We start from the raw sequence: 22497 nt of genomic DNA, 5'->3' as shown, positions 1-22497 counted from the left end.
TTCCCAGAGAGGGTGTGTTCACACTACTTTCTGAAGGCAATTTATGGATTTTTAGGAATAGAATATTATATGTGGGAACTCATTACGAAAGGAAATACCAGATTATAAACAGAAAACCAAGTATAAGAATGAATCATTGTTTATGATAAACAAACACAACTACACCAATTTTGAGGATATAGGTCCCTTTAGTCAGAGATCAGAAACATTTCCACAGAGATGCTCTGACTCCAGCATGATTCTACAGCATGGCACCTTCCCTGCCAACCACTGACTGTACCACATGCATCCACACAGTGAGGAACCCTGATGGTTAAGCTCTGCATCTGTTTCACTGAAGGCCACCTCTACCACTGCTGGACACTCCTTTAAGCCTTTGCAAAGGATTTCAACAAAGGGTGAGGTTTTGAGGCAATTAACTACAAGCTATCAAAGAAAGTAGACCTGAGTGCAGTGTAAAAGGAACTAGAAATTCCACATTTTCTTCTCTGTAAAATAGATGGAGCTCAGTAAGAGGCAAGGCTGTGAAGCCATGCATTTCTAGGTGGGACCCAGCCTCTGTTCCATAGCAGCTGTGTGAGCCAAAACATGTTCCTTGGCACACTATCAGACCACCTAGGACAAATGCACAATATCCCAGAATATAGTTCCTTTCCCACAGGATAAGCCCTTCATTGGCTCTCTCCTCTGTCCTGCCCCTTAGCCTGTTTAGTCTAGTGTAGACAGGTTTCTCTCTACACCCCTAGTATGTCCTGTAATGATTCCTATCACTGTACATTATTACCTGTTACTTCACTGGGCATTCCATAGATACTCAGACAGAAAAAACACACCACTATCTTTAAAAAGCAATTCCCATTAATGGACAAACCCTATGCGGCCTTTTGCTTATCACTGGCTAGGATACTCCTCAGAAGCTGGGGCAGACAATCAGAGGAGAGAGGTGTCGCTCTCAGAAGATGGTTCTAACTGAAATATCAGAAGTCCATCTCTTTTCCAAAGCAACACAAAGGCAGGCTTTTCCTTTCTGTAAAACAGTACACAGACCCAAGTCCACCACTGAATTACAGTTAAAATAGCTTTTGTGAAGGACAGACATGGGATACAGTGGTCATTTTTCTTCATGTGTGTGCAACCAGGCAATGAAGGCATTGTAATGAGAACAATGTGTGTTTCTTCCCACTTCTACAGAACACATGACACTGTGTCTTGAGCCTGGGAGGGGATGGGGGCCAAAGTAAAGAAACCAATCCTAAAGTTTTATTGCATGAAATTCTGATAAAGAAGCACTTCGAAGCCTCTTTCCCATCATCAGAAAACCCACACTGGGCAAGATCAGAGCTTAACAGGAAAAAAAAAAACAAACCACCACATTCAATCCCTGAGATCATTTTCCTGAAATAGAAAACTACATATGTTTCTCAAATTTCACATCAAGCCACTGCAGAGGCCAGACTGCAGGGCTAAATTGGCCCAATAAGAGAAAAAAGAAAGGAGAAGGGAGAAGGGGGAAAGAGAAGTAGTAAGCCGCTGAGAAGAAACTTATTCTTCCACATGGCCATGTCTGCTCAGCACAATGTAGACTTACAAGCACCCAGCTCCACTGCTCTCAGTGAGAGTTGCTTATCCTGCAGCTTTTCCTTTGTCAAATTAAGAGACACTGCCTTGGATTAAAAAGACGCCTTAAATTCAAAAATGACTTCATGGTTGGCTCAGAGCTCTGAGTCTCCAGGGCTGGCAGCCAGGAGCACATCTAGTTCAGAGCTCCCTCCCCTCCCTACTGGAAGCAACCTGACTTCCAGAGAGACTGCAGGGCAAACCCCCAGGCAGAAGGGGTTGTCCAAACTAATTAAAAGTCCAAGCACCTCTTTGAAACTACCTCTAGCTCAATTTATGGAAAACAGAGGTATTTCCTAAGAAGCAAGGATGGGGGTTAGGGAGGAGGTAAGGAAGGTACAAACAGGTGAAGTGGCATTTGGAACACTTTAAGTTTTAAATAACAGGCTACGCTCTAGATAAGACTGGGAAAGGAACCTAGGTAGATGGATGAGCTGAAGACCTCACAGAACCCAGAGAGGGTTCGACTCCTCAGAGGATAGGAGCTGGGCAATACTCGAAGCTGAGAGTTTTCACTAATGAATGCACGGTTTGGCACATTTTAACATATAGGTTGACATTTTTTTCATTAGCAAAAATGAACACAATCTTCTAAATGACTTTAGAACAAAGGGTTCCCTGATAGCAGTTTCTTAATACCATTTAAATATCTGTTCAAAGGCACTTGAGAGAGAAGGAAAATGAACACAACAAAAAGAAGGTATATAAATTAAAAAAAAAAAAACCTATACAGAAAAGGAAGAAAAAGGAAAGAAGGAAGGTTCGGAATAAGTTGGATCCCAGAGGTCTAACTCTACGATTAGCCCTTACCTAGCCACTCCTAAGGGAAAGAGCTTAAGGGACAAAATCCAAAGGGGCCGATGGTGGAAGCCCTCTCGTAGATCATCACGTCTGCAATTTACAGATGAGAGTCAGGACCCATGGCATGGAGCACTGCCTTCGAGCTCACCCCCACCTCCTTTCTGTATCCTGTGTCCCATCTTGAGCACAACCACACTGTTGGAGCCTTGCTACATCATAAATTCCAGTAATAGATGCTGATACCTGTAGTGAGACTGGATGAATCTGAAAGGTACCAGAATAAAATAAAAAGAACAAAATAATCAGAAGATCCAGTTATAATCCAAGAAACAGTCCACTGGCAGAGGGGTCCACCCCTATAACAAACTAACTTAAGAGTCTACAAACACATCCATTCTAAGGAGACCTGGTTTCAGGAAGAGTTCCCCTAATCAAGTTACAGTACAAGCATCTTACTGACCATCTAACCTCACCCACTGGTTTAATCCTCATGGTAAAATATTTATGATTTCAGTATCATGTTCATAGTTCCAACACTGTCAACAGAGAATATACCATTATACCTATTTGTAAATGAGGAACCAAATTCTGAGACTATTTCACTTTGGCAAATTAAAATAGCAAATGGAAATACATTTTAGAGCTGACCCGAGGCCTCAGAAAAAGACAAAAGGTTAAATAGAGGAAAAGCTTTATGGCTACTCAGTCAGAAAGTCTCTGCCATGTTTTATCACAGAATTTATGTCTAGATGTACAGAGCAGAGAACCTGGAAAAGAACCTTATAGAAACCGAGCACTGTCAGCCTAGAAGGTCTCAACAATGGGTGGCCTTCATTGGCTCTGCAGGCACATAGCAACTATACCCCAAGGCAACCTTTTACACTTAGATTTGCTCTACTCCCAAACACTGAAAGAAGCCCCTTAACCTCCCTGCCTCCATGTACCCACAGAGATGGGTGCTATTGTCTACATAGGACAGCAGTAGAACTGAAGTTCTAAAGAACTGGTGTCTTCTTAGGCACGGATGAAAAGGCATTATATCTAACCCTCTCAGCCCCTCCTATCACTGGCTGGCAGTATATAGTCTATTTTCTTATTCTTTAAGCTTCTTTTTTTGCCCCATTAATTAATTAATTAATTTATTCACTGTACATCCCAATCACAGCCCTACCTCTCCTCTCAATCCTCCCTTCACACAGCTCCACCCACTATCCCGCACTTCCCTTTCACCTCTGAGAAGGGGGAGGTCTCTCCTGGGTAGCAACCCTCCCTGGTTCCTCAAGTCACTGCAGGAGTAGGTACATCCTTCCCCACTGAAACCAGGCAAGATAGTATAGTTAGTGGAGTAGGATCCACAGGGAGGCAGCAGTCAGCAACAGCCCCTGTTCCAGCTGTTGGGAACCCACTTAAAGACCAAGCTGCACATCTGCTACATATGTGCACAGGGCTGGGGGTGAGGACTAGGTCTAGCCTTTGTATGTTCTTTGGTTGGTAGCTCTGTTTCTTGGAGCCCCCAAGCAAGGATGACTCCAAGTTAGTTGACTCTTGGTCTTGTGGAGTCCATATCCCCTCTAGGTCCCTCAATCCTTCCCCCAACTCTTTTGTAAAACTTTCCAAGTTCCACCTGATGTCTGGCTGTGGGTCTCTGAATCTCTTTTGGCCAGCTGCTGGTTAGGGCCTCTCATCGGAGAGTTATGCAAGATTCCTCTCTGCCAGTAATAGAGGCAGTGATTGATTTTTGCCCACTGGATGGACTCAAGGTAGGCCAGTCATTGCATATCCATTCCCTCAGTCTCTGTGATACCTTTGTGCCCCACTTCTTGTAGGCAGGACAAATTTTGGGTTAAAGGTTTTATGGGTGGGTTGCTGTCCCTACCCCTCACTGGGAGTCCTGCCTGGCTACAGAAGGTGGTTAGTTCAGGCTTCCTGTCTACTAGGTGTCTCAGATAGTCTCACCACTGTAGACTCCCTGGCACCTCCCCCATCCCAGGTCTCTAGAAAGCCCTAGAGATGCCACTGCCCCCATTTTCATGCACTCTCCAAGCCCTCTCTCCCTGGCTTTCCCTACATCTGATCTCAGCTCCCTTCCCCTCCTCATCCCCTCTCCTGCCCAGTTCTCTCCCAGGCCAGAGAAATCTCTGCACCTGCACATTCACAAGAGCTCTGAGTACCAGAGCATTCTTCTTCAAAGTCTCACTGAAAAGATAATATAACCCTCCAAACTGAGGTGGCTTAGGGGAGGCATCCAGCAATGTTTTTTCTAAAAGACTGTACTTTTCTCCCACACATGAGCTACTTAGTTGAGTTTTAATTTGCCTCAGTATTATACTAAAATAAGTAAATCAATTTTACGTAAAGTAAAATTTGACTTAAAGTAAAAACAAGTGGAGGTGGTCTTGCCATGTCCTGTGATGTGAGCTATTCTATCCATGCATTGTATTTTCTTTGTAAAGCAAACTGATGCTTTGTCCTTCTGTAAAAGGAAATGGATTAATGGGGATTAAATGTGTACCCAAGGCCACCCAGGTGAATAATATCAGTAAATAGTTGAAGCTAAAGAGCATTTGGCTCCACTTCATGTTTTCAAAAAGACTTTAAGAATAATTTTAACTATGTGTGTGTGTGTGTGTGTGTGTGTGTGTGTGTGTGTGTGTGTAGATCTGTGCACATGAGTGCACAGTGCCAGTTTCATGGAGGCTAGTGGAAGGCACTGGGTCTTCTGAAGCTGAAGTTCCAGGCAGCTGTGAGCCACCCAACTCAGGTACTGGGAACTGAACTTAGTTCCTCTGTGAGAACAGCACATGCTTCTACCCACTGATCTATCTCCACTTTTACTTTTACGGCTCCATTACTTTTATGGATTTTTAAGTGTTCAAGGAATATGAAGGCACCAACTGCTTGATTAGAATCTCATAGGTGTTTTATTACTACAGATCAAGAGTAAATAAATGGATTCCTGGATGAGGGAATGACAGAAACTGAGCAAATGTTGCTTCAGAATTTAACATCGTCCCCATAAGTAGCACACATAGCGTCCTCTATGATTATGATAGAGATATTATACATTGATATCTAGGACACTGTCCAATGCAATTTCCTGAGAAATGATGGTTTCATAATTATCTTTTTATCCTGTTCAATAGCAATTGTCATTTAGTTTTTCTCAAGTAGTTAGAAAGCACGAAAATTATTTGGGTAGAAAGGTACTCAGATAAAACAGACTCCCTCTGGCTAGTTTTGACCTTAAGTCTAAGTGTTGATTGATGATTATATAAATGAAAGTGTTATACAGATCTCTCAGGAAGATTATTTACATAAGGCTAGCTCAGCTCTGTGGCACACGCTATGTGTTCCTGCCATCTTTTTGTCATGGACACTACAAAAATACCCTAGACCATGAAGTAATCTCAAGCATGAGCTGAGGGCTAAAGATGGTGAAATAGAAATGGTAAATAATAATAATGATTATAATAATAATAATAATATCCTTAATTACTTAATGGGACCTTTACAATAGTCCAAAGATTCTAAATGTATTTATAGGAGAAAATCAACCTTTATACTTGTGCTATTTTTAATTTTTAATTGTTTCTATTATTCATCAGTAAAGAGATAAGAGTTATAAGTCTATGAAGAGCATGGAAACATTTTCCTTATCTTCCAAAACTAAGGGTAAAGGACATGTCATATATATAGGTCATTTCTCAGCATTATTAACTACATTCAAGAATCAGCTGATCGGAGAAGACTGAATCATTCTTCCTAGAACTTAGAAGGGCTATTTTATCTAGCTCTGTTCTGAGAAATCATCCTTCAATACAACTATAAAACAATGCAAATCAAAATGCATTAGCATGGAACAGATCATGAATAACTGCCTTTCCCTTCAAGGTTTAGCCAAAGCATCCTACCTACAAAGATGAACAAAATTCAGTCAATTTTACTTTCAACTGGAGAGCACTAAAATTTAAAAGGACTATTAAATCACAACAAGAAACCACTTACCCTGATCATAATGGCTTTTTTCTTTTAAGAAAGAAGAGAAAATAAGTGGTGGCAAGGCTGTAAGAAAACTGGCACTCTGCTCTGCTGTAGGTAGAGAGGTAGAGTAGCTCCTCTAAAAGATACACACAGAATGTCTACACAAACCAACTTAACTCTTAGATGATACTCCAAAGAACTAAAAGCAGGGACCCTAACAGATCCCTATGAATAACTGTCACATGTTGAACATCATTGGTCCCAAAAGTTCATAGGCCAGAAGCTTGGATCCCATTCTTAGAGTACTGAGAGATGGCAAAGCTTTAAAAGGAAGCAGCTATGGGAAGGCAGATCACAGAGGCAGCCCCCCTGGGGAACAGATTGAAGTCTTTTTTGATAACGGGTTAGTTCTACTGAGACTAGGGAGTGAATTAGAGACTAAGAGACCAGGATCTCATGCAGTATGTCAGCTTACAACCCTTCTCACTTGGGATCGTTCAAATGAGTTGATACCGCATGAGGCCCTAGCCAGAAGCTGAGCCATGTGAATTAAAATAGACATTGTCTTTTATTTCCAGTTTATGCAGTCCCAGATTAAAGCAACAGAAAACAAAGTCCCCAACAATTACTGTAGCACGATCTCAAGAGGCAACAGGTAGAAACCAAGGAAGTATTCCCCAGAATGCTAATCAACAGATGGAGAGATGAAACTAAATATTATTGTCCAGTCATAAAAGAGAAGGAAAGTCAACTACATATAACAATGAGAATGAGCATAAACCTTGAAAATGCCACTAAGCAAAATAATAGGCATAAAAGGACCAATAATATACAGATAACATCTGGAACAGTCAGATGCATACTGACAGAAAATAGTTGTAGGTTACCAGGGGCTTATGAAACCTGTAGTAGGAAATAGCAACAAGGAAAGTTTTTGTTTGGTATGATAAACAAGTTCTGGAAACAGGTAACAGTTTATATACTACTATAACTATAATCAGTATCACTATAGATATATCTAAAGATACTTGTTTAGGAGGGAGGTGATTGGAGAAGGGATAGAGAGAAGAAGATTTATGGGACATATGGGGAGGGGGGGATCCGGGAAAGGGGAAATCATTTGGAATGTAAACAAAGAATATAGAAAATAAGAGCATTAAAAAAGAAAGAAAGTTATATACAGATTAGCATAGAATAGTATTAATTACAAAAAATAAATATACCAAAACAATTGAATGGTATACTTTAAATAGACAAATCACATAGCAAATCAAATACATCTCAATAAAAATGTTTTATTTTAGGCTGGGTGGTGGTGGCGCCCGCCTTTGATCCTAGCACTTGGGAGGCAGAGACAGGCAGTTTTCTGAGTTCAAGGCCAGCCTGGTCTACAAAGTGAGTTCCAGGACAGCCAGGGCTACACAGAGAAACCCTGTCTCGAAAAAATAAAAAAAAAATGTTTTATTTTAATTGTCTTAGATATGCAAATGCAAAAATAAGTCAGGAAGACAAGTACTAAGTAAAGATTATGAACCGCAACACATCACCAGAAGCAGAGCTCAGCGTGGAAGCTGCTCCTTTACCCAAGAGTGAAAGATTTTCACCCAAGTTGTGTGTATAGTACCAGAACACAAAATGTGCTCATGCCCTATTTTCTCACTCTTCTCTAAGAGGATAAAGAAAATTATCTGATCACTGAAAGACCAGAGATCATGTTGGGTCACATTCTGAGTCACTGGGTTAAAGACAAGGTGGTGATGCACTACGTCCTAGTCCTAGCATCATCAGATAGCTTCTAGTGCTATTGGATGGAGACATCTGAGCATGTCTGTATCCAGACTGCTAAGCCTGGCCCTACATCATAAGCTGTAGTTGATATGTGTAGCCTTCTACTATGCCCAGTACACATGTGTGCATACATGCACATGAACATGCAGGTGGTATTCACCATGAACTTCTGAGCTTCATTATCTACCCCACATATCAAAGTTCTATATAATATAGGTAAATGGACATTATCTAAGATGTGCCGAAGGCTTGGTCTGTGGTCTGAGTGCTGGGGGGAAGGGTAGTACTGTAGGTGGTAGAGCTTAATAAAAGACAGGTGTCCCATAGATGGGATATTGCAGTGATCGCCCTCTCTTTGGTCGCTTATAGCCAGGAGGAGATGAGTTTGTATGATGTGTTCTTTCTATGATGTTGCTGTCAGTCAGAACCCCAATGTCAAGGAAGAAGTGGAGCTCAAAACTTTTAGCTATAGGATACCTATAAGAGGTTTAAACAATGAATCTAATTTAATTGTCCTATGTGATATATGGTAGTGCAGTTGCACGAGAAAACATGAGTGCATTTGGGTGATGGGGGGGGGCATTTAATAAGAAATTGTGAGAAGACCCCTGCGATGGTCAGCTTTTCTTACTATGGCAAAATACATGAGGTCATTTACTTGTAGGAGGAAATGGTTTATTTTGGATCACAGGTTTAGAAGTTACTATATATATATATATATATATAGCTCATGCCCATGGGCTATAGACCTGTGTCATTGCTATACATTACGGTGGAAGCATATGGTGAGGGACTGCTCACCTCGTGGCTATGAGCAACCAAAGAGCAGGGAAGCACTGCAGTATCCCTGTCAATGGGACAGCTACCTGCCTTTCCTCCTCAGGACCCAGACCACAGGCCAACCTTTCACCACAAGAGCTTTGGAGACATTTCAAGATTCAAATTATTACAACCTCATATCAAGACAAAATATGTGACAAGATGGATATAGGTTGTGGTGGTTTGAATAGATTTGGCCCCTATAGATTCATGTGTTTCAATGCTTGGCCATAGAGAGTGGCACTATTGGGAGATGTGGCCTTGTTGGAGGAAGTATGCCATTGTGGAGATGGACTTTGAGGTCTTCTATACTCAGGTTCCACCCAGTACAGAAGAAAGTCTCCTCCTGACTGTTGTGGAATCAAGATGTAGAACTCTCAGCTCCTTCTCCAGCACCATGCCTGCCTGGATGCTGCCATGCTTCTTGCCATAATGATAATGGACTGAACCTCTGAAACTGTAAGCCAGTCACAATTAAATATTGTCCTTGATAAGAGTTGACTTGGTTATAATGTTTCTTCATAGTAATGAAACACTAAGACATAGTTATACTAACTGATTAGAATATAACATGGACATTATTTACAAATAATATTAATAGCAAAAGGTACTATTAAATGAAAAAACTTGAATAAGATTATAAATAATGCTGGTACTTTGAGCTGCTAAAAATTACATTATAAAATGACTATAGATCAATAGTGCAACTACCACCATCTTGATAAAGGAAGCAAGGAACCATGGGAAAATTAACAATAGAATAATATCCCTTATTAACCCCATACACAGACATAGAGAACCAATAATACTAGAGAAATTGTTGCTACTTTAAAGAAGATTACAGGGTTTTGTTATTCTTATTGTTTTGAGGTAGAATTTCATCCTATAGTACAGATTACCCTAGAGCTAAATATTTTACCCAGGCTGGCTTTGAGCTCATGGAAATCCTCCTGGCTCAGCCTCTAAGGAACTTAGTTACAACATCCAGTTCCTAAAGATCATAATTTCATCCCTTTACAAAGGGATAAGGATAATTCATTGAGAGCCAACAAAGTCTTTTATATTGCTGTAGAAGTGAAAAGAAAATAAAAGTATATTAAACAACAAAATATAAGGTAAAGCAAATTCAAAATTTTAGAAAATTTTGAATATTTCAGCCCCGTTTTCCCTTAGGCTATAAATGTCCCAGAAAGTGTAGCATATAACCTCTGAATGAAACACATTTTCTCTTGTACCTGAGAAGCATAATCATCTGTATCTTTTGGCTCATGTCAATAAAAATAAGTGAACTGAAGACAATTCTCCAATACAAAATAATTCACAATGATGTATGCAGCTTTTCTGCCCTCCAAAAGTTAGAAGACAATACTTCACTCTATATGTATGGGCTGTATACTGTAAACCATCCCAAATTGTACAACACAGCATAGGACAGGCAGAGGCAGGCACCAACACAGTGACAAAGAGAAGCAACAGTAATGGCAATGGTACGTTACCTCCCCAGAACAGAATATCCATAGTCATCTAAAGAAAAACAGTCAGTGACCTCTAAAAGTGGGAATCCCACACAATGCAGGACCAAAGATGTCAAGATTATCATAACAAGGAAAATTCAGATAGCTGAAGTAAGTTATAGAGATATGCCCAAACACTATTGTAGAAACAAGAAAGGACATTAGGTTAAAAACTTAGGTGTTAAATAGCAATTTGAACCTGTAAAAAATCTTCTGCCTTGGAGGGAGGCTCATGATGCTGGATGTTCCAAGATGAGGTGAAATATTCCACCCTGTAGGTAAGCTCCTTAACCTCAGAAAGCAATCAACTCAAAGGCTTCAGGGAGCCCCTAAAGCTGACCAAGTTTGCTAAGTATCCTCCCCCCCCCCCCCTACAAATGTACGTAAGCCTTAAGAACTGCTGGGAGACATCCTCCAACATACTAAGTATCAGCGAAGCCAACTGGAAGAGGTAGAAAGTAGCTGAACTGCCTGAAAAAGATACTCTCTAACCTGTCAAACTGCCTGTAAACTGTACAGATTCAGTGCGTTGACACACATGCTAGGATGGGCTCCTGTGATGCAGCTGTCTTTGAGAGATTTCTCTTCCTGTATGTAACCCATTACTCACATTCCTGTAAGTAACTTGCAACAAACTCATGGGTTCACCAAGTTGGATTTTGGTGGTATCTGTATTTTGCTTGGTTATTGGTTCCCTATGTGGGCCAGCAGTCATTTGTTTGCATCCGCCAAGAATAGTGTCACCCATCACTCTACAAAGAAATTTGAACAAGGAATATGGCTAATGATAATATGTCAACCTTGGTTCCTTAATTATAATAAACACACCACATATTAATACATCAGAAAAAATTGGCATTTGGCATCTGAGAATTCGTTGTACATACTCACAGTATTCTTGTAATCCTACACCTATTTTCAAATGCTTATTTGAAATTATAATTGAATTAATAAAACATAGTTATAAAAATTTAGGGAATATCATGAACCTTTAATAATGTAAAGAACCTTTCTCAGACACACTAAGTTAGACAAGGTTCCAGTTTTGCAGACAGCTTCATGTGTTCATTGCCTCAGCAAGGCTTCCCATGCTCCCTCTGGCCACCAGGAAGCTTACAAAGGCATCTATTCAAAATTATAAAGAAATGTATAGCATCTACAAAGTTGTTAGCATGGAAGCAGTCATTGTATTAATGTTTCCACTTTATTCTGTTTTAGTTTTTAGGTTTAATCACTGTTTTGTTGTTTTTCTTGGCTTTTTTGTTTGTTTTCTTTTGTGCTATGCATGGATCCAGTGACTGATGGCTACACATCCAACCCCTGTTTTGATTGCATTTACTAAAAGTCATTTCAAATCGCTTTAGAGGATATATACATACAAATATATGAATGCATACAAATATGTTTTTGTCTCATTATGAACAATTTTAATATTCACACCTCTGACTAACCATTTCTCATGATCTGAACAGTTACCCACCCAGTAATTAGAATGTGGCAAATTACTAACACATTCAATTTCAATTCTTAAATTGCAAGAACAGTACTAAAACCAGTACTCTAAACAGATGGCTGCTGAGTACCAATGGAATTAAAAATTGTCAATATGCTTACCATAGAAAAACGGAAGGTCCTAGATAAAGGACAACCATTTTTATTTTTATTGCTATTGTTGTTACTGTTATTATTGTTATTATTAAAGTAGCAGTAACTCTTTTCATTAATACAGTAGAAAGTGTAGACGTGAATCACAAATCATAGGCCTAGCAGTGATTTTTCTCATTGACTCAGATAAAAAAGTAAGCAGCTAAATCAAATTCCTTTCTTAGGGGAGAAGGAAGAAGAAGGAGGACCTTCTTACACTGTCATTGTCAAAAACAAGTGTGTAACCTTTAGACCAGGAGAAATCCAATCCCTTCTTAGCCAATAACAAAAAAAGAAAAACACCCTCTAGCTTTTTTGGCACTGGCTTCATCAAAGCCACCCAAAACAAGCACATGAACGAGCCAAATGAACACCAAATCTGAACCTCACCTTGACTTTTTGAGTGCCAAGTTCCTGCTCTGCTGCCCAGAGTTCTTTTGGCATCAACACACTCTATTTCAGGCCGCAACTCCCTTGTTCTAGGTGGGACAGACAGGAGGGACTTTTTGTTTGCAAATGCCTTATTATTTAATAGTACATGGCGCACACTTATCCACAGTATCTAACTCTCACTGTAAGGACTCACAGATGAGAAGCACACTCACCTGGAGAAACAATGCATTTACTGTAGACAACTGCGCTGAAACCATTGGAACTCCTGTGCACTGAATCAGGAACTTACTGTAAAGACTTTGCCAGAAAAAGGGAACTAGGCAGCCAATAATTTTAAAACTAAAAACACGAGCAAGAACTGGACAGGATCTGAGTCCACTGAAAGACCCAACCAATAAAAGTAGAGACCCATCAACAAAAACACTCAACTTGAAATTTAGACATCTACACAAAGGCACACACACACTTACCACACAAATAATACATTCAAGTGCTTGTTATAAAAAGGCTACTTCAGAAGATAGTTTCAGTTGGACTCTCAGAAGCTTGCAGGGGGTTAAAGTCCCCCTAACAAATATCGATAGTAAGACTCAAAAAAACGAGAGGAGACATGCCCAAGGTAACATAACCATTAAGAAGCACACATTTCAGTGTGACATCCACGGTGTGTGTATGCATACCATTTCATGAAGTTTATTATAATCAGGGCTAGCCTCTGAAAGCCCAAAACTGCAGCAGGAGATAACAGAAAGTGAGTTTGTTGAGCGTCCATAGTCACTGGGAAGAGCCCAGGACCAACTCAAAACTGAGCGGAACTGAGAGATAAAGAAGGGATGTGAGAAGGGGAAAGATGGAGGGAGAGAAAAATGGGAGGGAGGAAGAGAGATAAAGAGGAAGGGGGAGGGACGGAGAAAGGAGACAAAGAGGAGGAAGTGGCTGTGGCTTAGCAAGCAGTGGCCCCAGATGCCCCTCCTTCTTGGTTTCATTTTTCAGTAAGCCCACAACTTACTAGCAGTATCTTGACTAATAGACACATTTGACTAAAATAATATAACATTTTGTTCAATACTGCACAGAAGCAGAAAAGAAGGGACTACAGAAAGACTTTCAGAAATAACTTTAGAATCGCTTCTCGGCCTTTTGGCTAAGATCAAGTGTAGATCTCGAACCAAAAGAGCAGTGCTGAGGATGAGGACTCCATCCGCACAGTTTCTCCACAGTGGACTTGACTGTGGGCAGCTGCACTATCTAGGGCAAAGTGCAGACCTCCAGCTTTCTCCAACCTTCTTTCTTAAGCAGGGTGGAGAACTAAGGATGGGCAAGGTCATCATCATCATATGTACATGGGTCCCCTCCACACTGAGGGCCTCTGGAGACTGATCCTGTGGCTGAGGTGGCAGGGGCAGATTGAAATGGAAATGGAAGCACTTGTGAAACACATCCGTTATTATTATCTCTTATAATAATATAAGGGAGGCCCTAGGCCAAACTCTGACTCTGACTCTCATCAACTTACCCCAAGAAAAGGCCCCAACCATACCAAGGGTGACAGGGAGGAGAGGAGCTGTGACTGCTCTCTGCTCCTCCTGAGCATAAATAAGGGGACAGAAGATGATCTGCCCCTCTATATGTGCTGACTTTTAGAAACAAAGCCGGCCTACCTCACCCATTCAGGAGCATCTGTTAATTCTCAGGGCCTCATCTGTCCTCTCCAGCTGCTTCTTGTCCTCAGAGGTTGCCTGGTCCAGATCCTGATTCCTTCTCAAATCAGACCAATCATATCCCTAAATACCTTTGATGATGAGGTCAAAATGACCATCACTTTGCCACACTGAGGTTCCACACCTAACTCTCTTCGTACCCACATGCAGCAGCCACAACCTCACAGTCAGTGAGCATTTGTAAAAGTACTCTCGTGTGGAACACAGTTTATTTTTAATGTGTATAAGTTACTCAAATGTAACCACTGACTTAACACGGGTACCACTAGTGGTTTGGGATAATTCTAGGACATTTCCATAAAAGGTGATGTCAGTTCACAGCACATGCACTCAGCTAACATCCATCCCCTTACAAAACATGTATCCTACACTAATTTCTGAAGCATATCTTTCTCTCTTTAATTTATCACATAGAAGGCACCTTCAGAAAGAGTTGGAATGCATTCTGAATTTTAACACACCCCTTCAAATGTGTCTAATTTTAACGAAGGGTCTTCACCTTGTATACTCACATTCCCAGCAAGATAGGAAACAATGGTACTTAAGCATATGCAGTGGAGGTAGAAGATAGATTCAAGATGTTTCGAGTATGCAAAATCACATGCAGATGGAAAAACATTATGCCCAGTCAAAGAGAGTTAAGAAAGCAATATAGAGAGAGACACCCAGGACTGGAAGAACACAAATAAAATCTAACCTGTAATTAACATACCGTGCTGTGACACCTGTTGCCTTCCATGATAAGAAGTCTGGGAGATCAAAGAAATGTCCCGCCTTATCCCAGCAAATCTCTCTCAAGTTCTGCCAAATTAAATATATATTAGAATCAATTAGGAGGGCTTTTTTCCCAACTCCTCTCCCCTTTCAAAAATGTTTCAAATTTTTCAAAACAAAAACGGAGCCAACAATGTTCATGAAAACATCTGTGTCAGGGTTTAGGGGAGGGTGGTATAAAAGTAGTATTTATGCAGGAAAGAAAACATGACAATTATTGATCCTTCTTCCAAAAGTGACCATAATTTTCCTTTCATCCCCTTTGCAACCTGGCCAGGGAGAAGGCATTTGTGTGGATATAGAACCCAGCCTCTTGGCAAAGACATGAGGCTCTGCTTCAAACACAGAGTAAGAAGTTAACAGCTATGCACTAGAAAAAAACTACACTAAGTACTACTCAAGGAATCTACAGTGTGCCTTGTCATGGGAGGTCCCCAAATACTGACTGGTACTGGGAGACTCAAAGAACTCCAATCCTAAGCCAGTATATAGTCAAATCAAGACCATGTTGGAACATTTAGACATTTAGTTTATTCCATATTATCAAATAGCCAGATTTTTTTCTTGCTCCTGGGCTTTTCTTTCATCTACCAAATCTGTATGGACAATTCATTTTGCACTTGCTACTCTGTTCTTTTCCATGACTCCATCCCTCCTGTACATTGGGTTAACCTTACAACTACTGGGGTAAATCCTACTCAAGGTTATACCTAGTTCCATACCCTCCCACACACACATACACAATTGTTAGGGTAATGTGGTAGTTTGAATATTTTTGGCCCAAGATGTAGTACTATTAGGAGGTGTGGCCTTGTTGGAGGAAGTGTCTCACTGTGGGGTGGACTTTGAGACCATCCTCTTAGCTACCTGAAGACAGTCTTCTATTTATCTTCTGGTCAAGAAGTAGAACTCTCAGCTCCTCCAGCACCATGCCTGTCTGGATGCTGCCATGCTCTCCCACCTTGATGATAATGGACTGAATCTCTAAACCTGTAAACTAGCCCCAATTATACATTGTCTTTTATAAGATTGCCTTGGTCATGGTTTCACTTCATAGCAGGAAAACCTTAACTAAAATAGGTAATAGCCTTCATTTTTCCTGATAGGGAAGCTCTGTGAAGTCAAGGATTTTGGCAGCTTTGGTGACCGTGATACCTTTCCTCCTACATACGGATTGGACTTTTGACTGCTGAGTGGACATTCCATAACTTTAGTTCTCTCATGATAAGCACTTGATTAAGCCAGCAATTGACAGGAGACTTAGCTAAGTCAAGCACAATTCTTCTCTCAGGATTTTAAAATCAAGATTAAAATGAAGCCATTCCAGCTCGGCCTGTGAATGGAACTAGATATTAGATAAACTTGGAAAGAACGAAGCAGCTACTTTTTGCAAAGCTCCCAGAGCTGAAGAATGTAAAGACAACAGACGGCAAAGCAAGAAAGACTTCCCGTCACTTGACTTGCTGTGTCTTCTTGCTTTTCACTCTTCTTTGTTACAAGACACACAAAAAGAAATTTATCATAAGTTCAGGGTATTTCTGGAACCTAAAGGCAATGATGCAGACTTCAAAAGAACATAATGTGCTTATGTGGTACAATAAAAATCTATTGACCTACTAAACAAACTGCTTAGCTTCCCCTTCCAGTCTCTCTGCTGTGACAGGGACCTGTTACGGTACAATGACATCCACCTGTGTGACTTGCCTTCTCTCAGCAATACAAAAGTGCTAGGAGTTATTACATCAGTTTGACAGACACGTATCTAGTTTATACATGTTTGTATTCTCAAATTCTAGGTTTTTCCTACTTACTGTCCCTTTAAAGTCTGCTTTAGCACACAAATACATGACCAAGCACTGTCTTAAGTACAGGGTTCCAGTACAATGAGGACATCAAAGGATCAGGCACAAAAGCCAAAGTATTACAACCATTCTGTTACCATATATGTGAAAAGCCTCTGTTGAGAAGGAAATGGGTTCGGAATTTCTCTTTAGATATCCATATATCTTAACATCAAATAAATCAGAGCTTATGAGTTACAAAATATTCCTAACATGGCCATGAACTTGCATAACCCCGCACACTTTACAAGTGACAGTCAGAAAGTAGTAGCCTTTGATAGTATGTGAGTCAAACTACCAGTATGCCTTTTGGATAGTCTGAAAAACCTATTTCCATGTGCCTTGTGGTTGCAGCAGTTGACAGTCATGGAAAAGGCAGCCTCTTTCTTTCGTTCCAAAAATGCAAGACCAGTCACCATGTATCAAAGGCCAAACCACTACAGAACAACCACTACTTCTAGTCAAAGCCAAACAATCACCCTGAGCTGAGAAAACAACTGCTTCTGTTAGGTTTTATGTAAGGTTACTAAAGGCCATACAGGATGGCAATCTTTTCCCTGGAGACATACCAATAGCTGCTGTGGACAAACATATCTAAGCAGAATATCTCTGAGAAAGCTTCAAGTCTTTTGGTTGTGTCCTGAGAGTAGGAGTAGGGGGCCCAGGAGCACTTCCTCCAGAGCTCATCCCAGCCTTGTGGATCAAAGTCAGAGACCCCAGTCATCTTCTGCATAGAATGAAGTACCAAAGCTAACATGCTAGAAAGTATCAGGCATCTTTACAAGGAACATCAAAAAGACTGCATAGGTTATATTTATATATTTAGAAACATATCAACACTTAATTTTAAAAAAAAATTCTATGAAATCTAAAGATGGCAAGAAAAAGAGGAGCGCGATATTATGTGATTATATTATAGTCCCCAAAATTAAAAGATATTTTAGAAAGAAGGCACGTAGTCATGGAAGAGAAATTAACAAATATTCCCTGCTTACTCTGCAAATACAAATCTGTGGATTGGCCATCACAGAGAAGAGGGAAGAGACTGGGTGACAGGGATGTATCTGGAAGCTTGACAATTGCTTGAGACAGGCTGGCTCTAAGGCTCCCATAAAATTCTCCCACAAAGTTACTAGATTTACAAGGGTTTTGCCATCAATTGCCATATTGGCCCATGAAGATAGATTTTTAACTAGTTATGCATGGAAATTCTTTTTGTTCTTTACCTCCCCAATTACTGTAGTCCCAGGCAAAGACTTGCTGACTTAATTCTCTTCTTGGGTCCACGGAACCTATATCAGGACAGTTACCATGTTGTTCCCCCCACAACATACAACAATGTCCCCATTCTCTGTCTTCCTTGATTCTCAGGGCAATTCTCAGGGCAGGCAGTATATAATACTCAAATCTAAGGAGCTAGGAACTGAGGGTTAGACACAAAGAGCTTGTCCTTAAGTCACCCAAGGTGTCTGCTCTAAGGTGAGTGCTCATTTCTTGTGTAGCTGCAGCTGCCTAGGCTCCTAGCAGAGCTATGGGTTTGGAGCCTTTAGAAATGCCTTGATGAAGCTTGCCATTCTTCCCATGAGAGGAAAACAACAACAACTAGAAACCCTTCCAAAAACACCCCAGAGATTTGAATTTTAATCTTAGATGACTTACTTAGCTTCTATGGACTAAACCAAACCTCCATGCATAAGCAGTCCATAATTTAGAGAGCCACACAGGCCAACTTAATCTGTGTCTCAGCATGGGATATTTTAATCCAGTTGCATGTAGGAGGTTGCGAAGAGTTAAAGAGTTAAGTCATTTTGTCTCCTAGATATTAAGGAACTAAAAAACCCTTAGTCTTTCATGAAACAATAATTCAGCAGTGATTTGAGGTGTATGGCTTGGCACTCAAGGGTCTGCTTTCCAGTAAAGTTCTGTTGAGCTAAGCAATCCATTGGCTTGAAAGCAATCAAGAACAGCTTGGACCCTACCATTTATTACTTCATAAAACCATAGCATTTCTTCAGAGGAGGCCACTACTCAAAACTCACATAGCTTTGCATCTCTGAAGAGGGTGGGGGCAGAAAAGATATGCCCAAGATTCAAGACCAAGAGCCTGGGGCAGGGGAGAGTCCCCCAGATGCTCTGCAGTGGCTCTAGAAGCTGGGAGGTTTCTGCTCTTTCTAGATGTTAAGAAATAGTGTAGGGACCAAGACAGTTACAGACAGAGCACCAGGGTGCAAGGCAAAATAAGAAAATTGGGTTTAATTTATTATTAATTTCAAAGAGATTCTATCTGAGTTACTTGTGTTAGTCTGTAAATGAAACCAGGATGAACCAGAGCTCCTTAACCTCACATACAATAAATGATCCTGCCTGCACACTCCAAGTTCCATACCATTCATGTTTTCTAGAACTACCCATGAAAATATGAAGCTTTATCTCGGCTTTATGTTCAAGTTTTGAAATTGGAACACGGACTGAGAGTCCAGTGGGATATTTCAGGAAGCCTGTTCCTCAGTGTCATTCTCAAGAGAAAACAATGCTCAAAAGTGCAGCAGATCACAAGTCTAACCAATACCTTCCTGGGATGAAAGAAACTACTGTGTTTCAGACTCCCATCTGAGCAAACACCAACAATGCTTCTAGGCAGATAGGCAAATAAACTGGGATCTGAAGCACCAAAGGTATCTTTCTAACAGTTAAGATCTAACAATTCATTCCTCTGTTAAAACAACTGACAGCTTCTCAAGGACTCACACCTAGTCCTAAGCCTGGCTGCTGGGGGTCCATCTACCTCCAGCTCACACAGCCATTGTGACTGCTAAGATGTCTTTCTGGAATCATCTTCCAGGCTTCTGTGGTAACATTCATTCTACCCTTGCTGCTTTTATTTAAACACAACACATTCCGGTCTTTTATGATTCCAAGCCTCTGATGTCTCTCTGTGGACTGCTCTCACACCCCCATCCTATCCCTGTACCCAGCTTTCCTCAATCTCATGTCCTTAATGCCAACCCTTCTCAGATATACCTTTGCTAAGAGTCTCTCTTCCTTCATTGTAACTGATTATACTGATTACACACTCATATACTCAAATCCATCTTCCAAATGACAACTTCTCTTAGAGGGCAAAGGACTTGTCTAATTCACGGGGAAAAACATGAAAAACGCTTCCGGAGATGTAGAATTTAAAGCTAGACACTGGAGCTGGAGAAAGATACTCAAAGGAAAGGTAATTAAAAATATGATGTATGACAATAATGTAATGACTCTGATACCAAAGCCTGGTGAGTCAGCCTCATAACTTTATCACGACATTTTGTGCATGGTCATATATCTGTCTCTAATGAGTAATCACAGACAGTGTTCAAGAGAGAGGGGTCTTTGGGCCTGGGGTGGCTAACACATGCTCCACAGGAACAAGACTTTACTTGGACCTTAAGATCAAATGGACTGTAAATCTAGGCCATTGCTGAAGAAAACTCCTAATCAACAAAGACTTGAGTGTATACAGGACAAAATGCCAACTACAAAATGGTTTGTCCTGTCAGATATTTGTAGAATAAAATAATCCCACTATACAACTGATTTCATGTATTTACATGCATCTTCTGCTCACTCACATACACTAGAGGTATTGTATAGAAATGTAAACTCCTGGCTGGGCAGTGGTGGTGCACGCCTGTAATCCCAGCACTTGGGAGGCAGAGGCAGGCAGATTTCTGAGTCCAAGGCCAGCCTGTTCTACAGAGTGAGTTCCAGGACAGCCAGGACCACACAAAGAAACCCTGTCTCGAAAAAAGAGAAAGAAAGAAAAGAAAGAAAGAAAGAAAGAAAGAAAGAAAGAAAGAAAGAAAGAAAGAAAAGAAAGAAAGAAAGAAAGAAGAAAGAAAGAAAGAAAGAAAGAAAGAAGGAAGGAAGGAAGGAAGGAAGGAAGGAAGGAAGGAAGGAAGGAAGGAAGGAAGGAAGGAAGGAAGGAAGGGAGGGAAAGAAAGAAAGAAAGAAAGGAGGGAAGGAGGGAAGGAGGGAGGGAGGGAGGGAGGGAGGGAGGAGGGAAAGAAGGAAGGGAAAGAAAGAAAGAAAGAAAGAAAGAAAGAAAGAAAGAAAGAAAGAAAGAAAGAAGAGAGAGAGAGAGAGAGAGAGAGAGAGAGAGAGAGAGAGAGAGAGAGGGAGGGAGGGAGGGAGGGAGGGAGGGAAGGAAGGAAGGAAGGGAAGAAGAAAGAAAGAAAGAAAGAAGAAAGAAAGAGAAAGAAAGAAAGAAAAGAAGGAAAGGAAGGAAGGAAGGAAGGAAGGAAGGAAGGAAGGGAAAGAAAGGAAGGAAGGAAGGAAGGAAGGAAGGAAGGAAGGAAGGAAGGAAGGAAGGAAAGAAAGAAAGAAAGAAAGAAAGAAAGAAAGAAAGAAAGAAGGAAAGAAAGAAGAAAGGTAAACTCCTAATCTACACTAGAGTTAACTTCCTAGCCATCGTGCATTGGCATCTACATGGCAACTGGCAGAATCCAATCGCCAATGGCCAATGCTTATTTGGCCTAGAAATATGACACCACCCTGTACCCTTGGAAATAAGGTTGCACTGCAGGAGCTAAGAAATATGGTGTCTGGCAACTCTGCATTTGACTATTGTCCTTACAACCTTCTAGCTGTGCTCCTTTAGAAAAATCAATCTCTCCAAAACTATTTCTTCAAATTCCATACTACTATCACCTACATCAAGGGATAGTGTGCTTATTATATAACTCAACAAGTCTTTCAATGGTATAATAAGCCTTCATTGTCTTAAAAGCATTTGATATGCATGATTTACTATAATCTTTACAATAATATAAGGCAGAGAAACAAAAAATGTAACATTCGCTCTATAGATTGTGAAACTAATGCTCCAAAATGTAAACTCCTGGCTGGGCAGTGGTGGTGCACGCCTGTGATTCCAGCACTTGGGAGGCAGAGGCAGGCGGATTTCTGAGTCCAAGGCCAGCCTGTTCTACAGAGTGAGTTCCAGGACAGCCAGGACCACACAGAGAAACCCTGTCTCGAAAAGAGAGAAAGAAGAAAGAAAGAAAGAAAGAAAGAAAAGAAAGAAAGAAAGAAAGAAAGAAAGAAAGAAAGAAAGAAAGAAAGAAAGAAAGAAAGAAAGAAAGAAAGAAAGAAAGAAAGAAAGAAAGAGAAAGAAAGGAGGGAGGGAGGGAGGGAGGGAGGGAGGGAGGGAGGGAGGGAAAGAAAGAAAGAAAGAAATCAGATTTTGCAGCTTTAACACCCATCCACTACTGATTTAGTCTTCTGCTTCCCCAAAAGTTTTTTTTTTCATTATATATATTCTTTATTTACATTTCAAATGTTGTTCCCTTTCCTGTTCCCTGCCCCTGAAAATCCCCTAACCCATTTCCCCGCCCCCTGCTCACCAATCCACCCACTCCCACTTTCCTGTCCTGGCATTCCCCTATACTGGGGCATCTAGCCTTCTCAGGACCAAGGGCCTCTCCTCCCTTTGGTGTCTAACAAGGCCATCCTCTACTGCCTATGTGTCTGGAGTCATGGGTAACTCCATGGGTACTCTTTAGTTGGTGGTTTAGTCCCTGGGAGCTCTGGGGGTACTGAGTGTTTCAAATTGTTGTTCCT

General features: G+C 40.8%; 1 protein-coding gene across 8 annotated transcripts in view; it reads right to left on the bottom strand.

The window, feature by feature from the left end:
- Fggy (FGGY carbohydrate kinase domain containing) overlaps nucleotides 1-22497 on the bottom strand; it is a 398632-nt gene that overhangs the window by 308088 nt on the left and 68047 nt on the right. For 3 of the 8 annotated variants that reach the window (XM_052176778.1, XM_052176777.1, XM_052176775.1), the window contains one exon: nucleotides 14976-15079. The exons of 1 other annotated variant lie outside the window; for it this stretch is intronic. In XM_052176778.1, coding sequence (XP_052032738.1) covers nucleotides 14976-15079 — 104 coding nt within the window. Of the gene's footprint in view, nucleotides 1-12554; nucleotides 12644-12769; nucleotides 12831-14975; nucleotides 15080-22497 lie in introns of those variants that run through there. 4 more of the 8 variants (XM_052176776.1, XM_052176779.1, XM_052176781.1 and 1 more) reach the window with 3 other exon arrangements.

The sequence above is a fragment of the Apodemus sylvaticus genome, chromosome 3, assembly GCF_947179515.1.
Source record: "Apodemus sylvaticus chromosome 3, mApoSyl1.1, whole genome shotgun sequence".
NCBI lineage: Eukaryota > Metazoa > Chordata > Mammalia > Rodentia > Muridae > Apodemus > Apodemus sylvaticus.
This window is presented reverse-complemented; position numbering and strand designations above follow the sequence as displayed.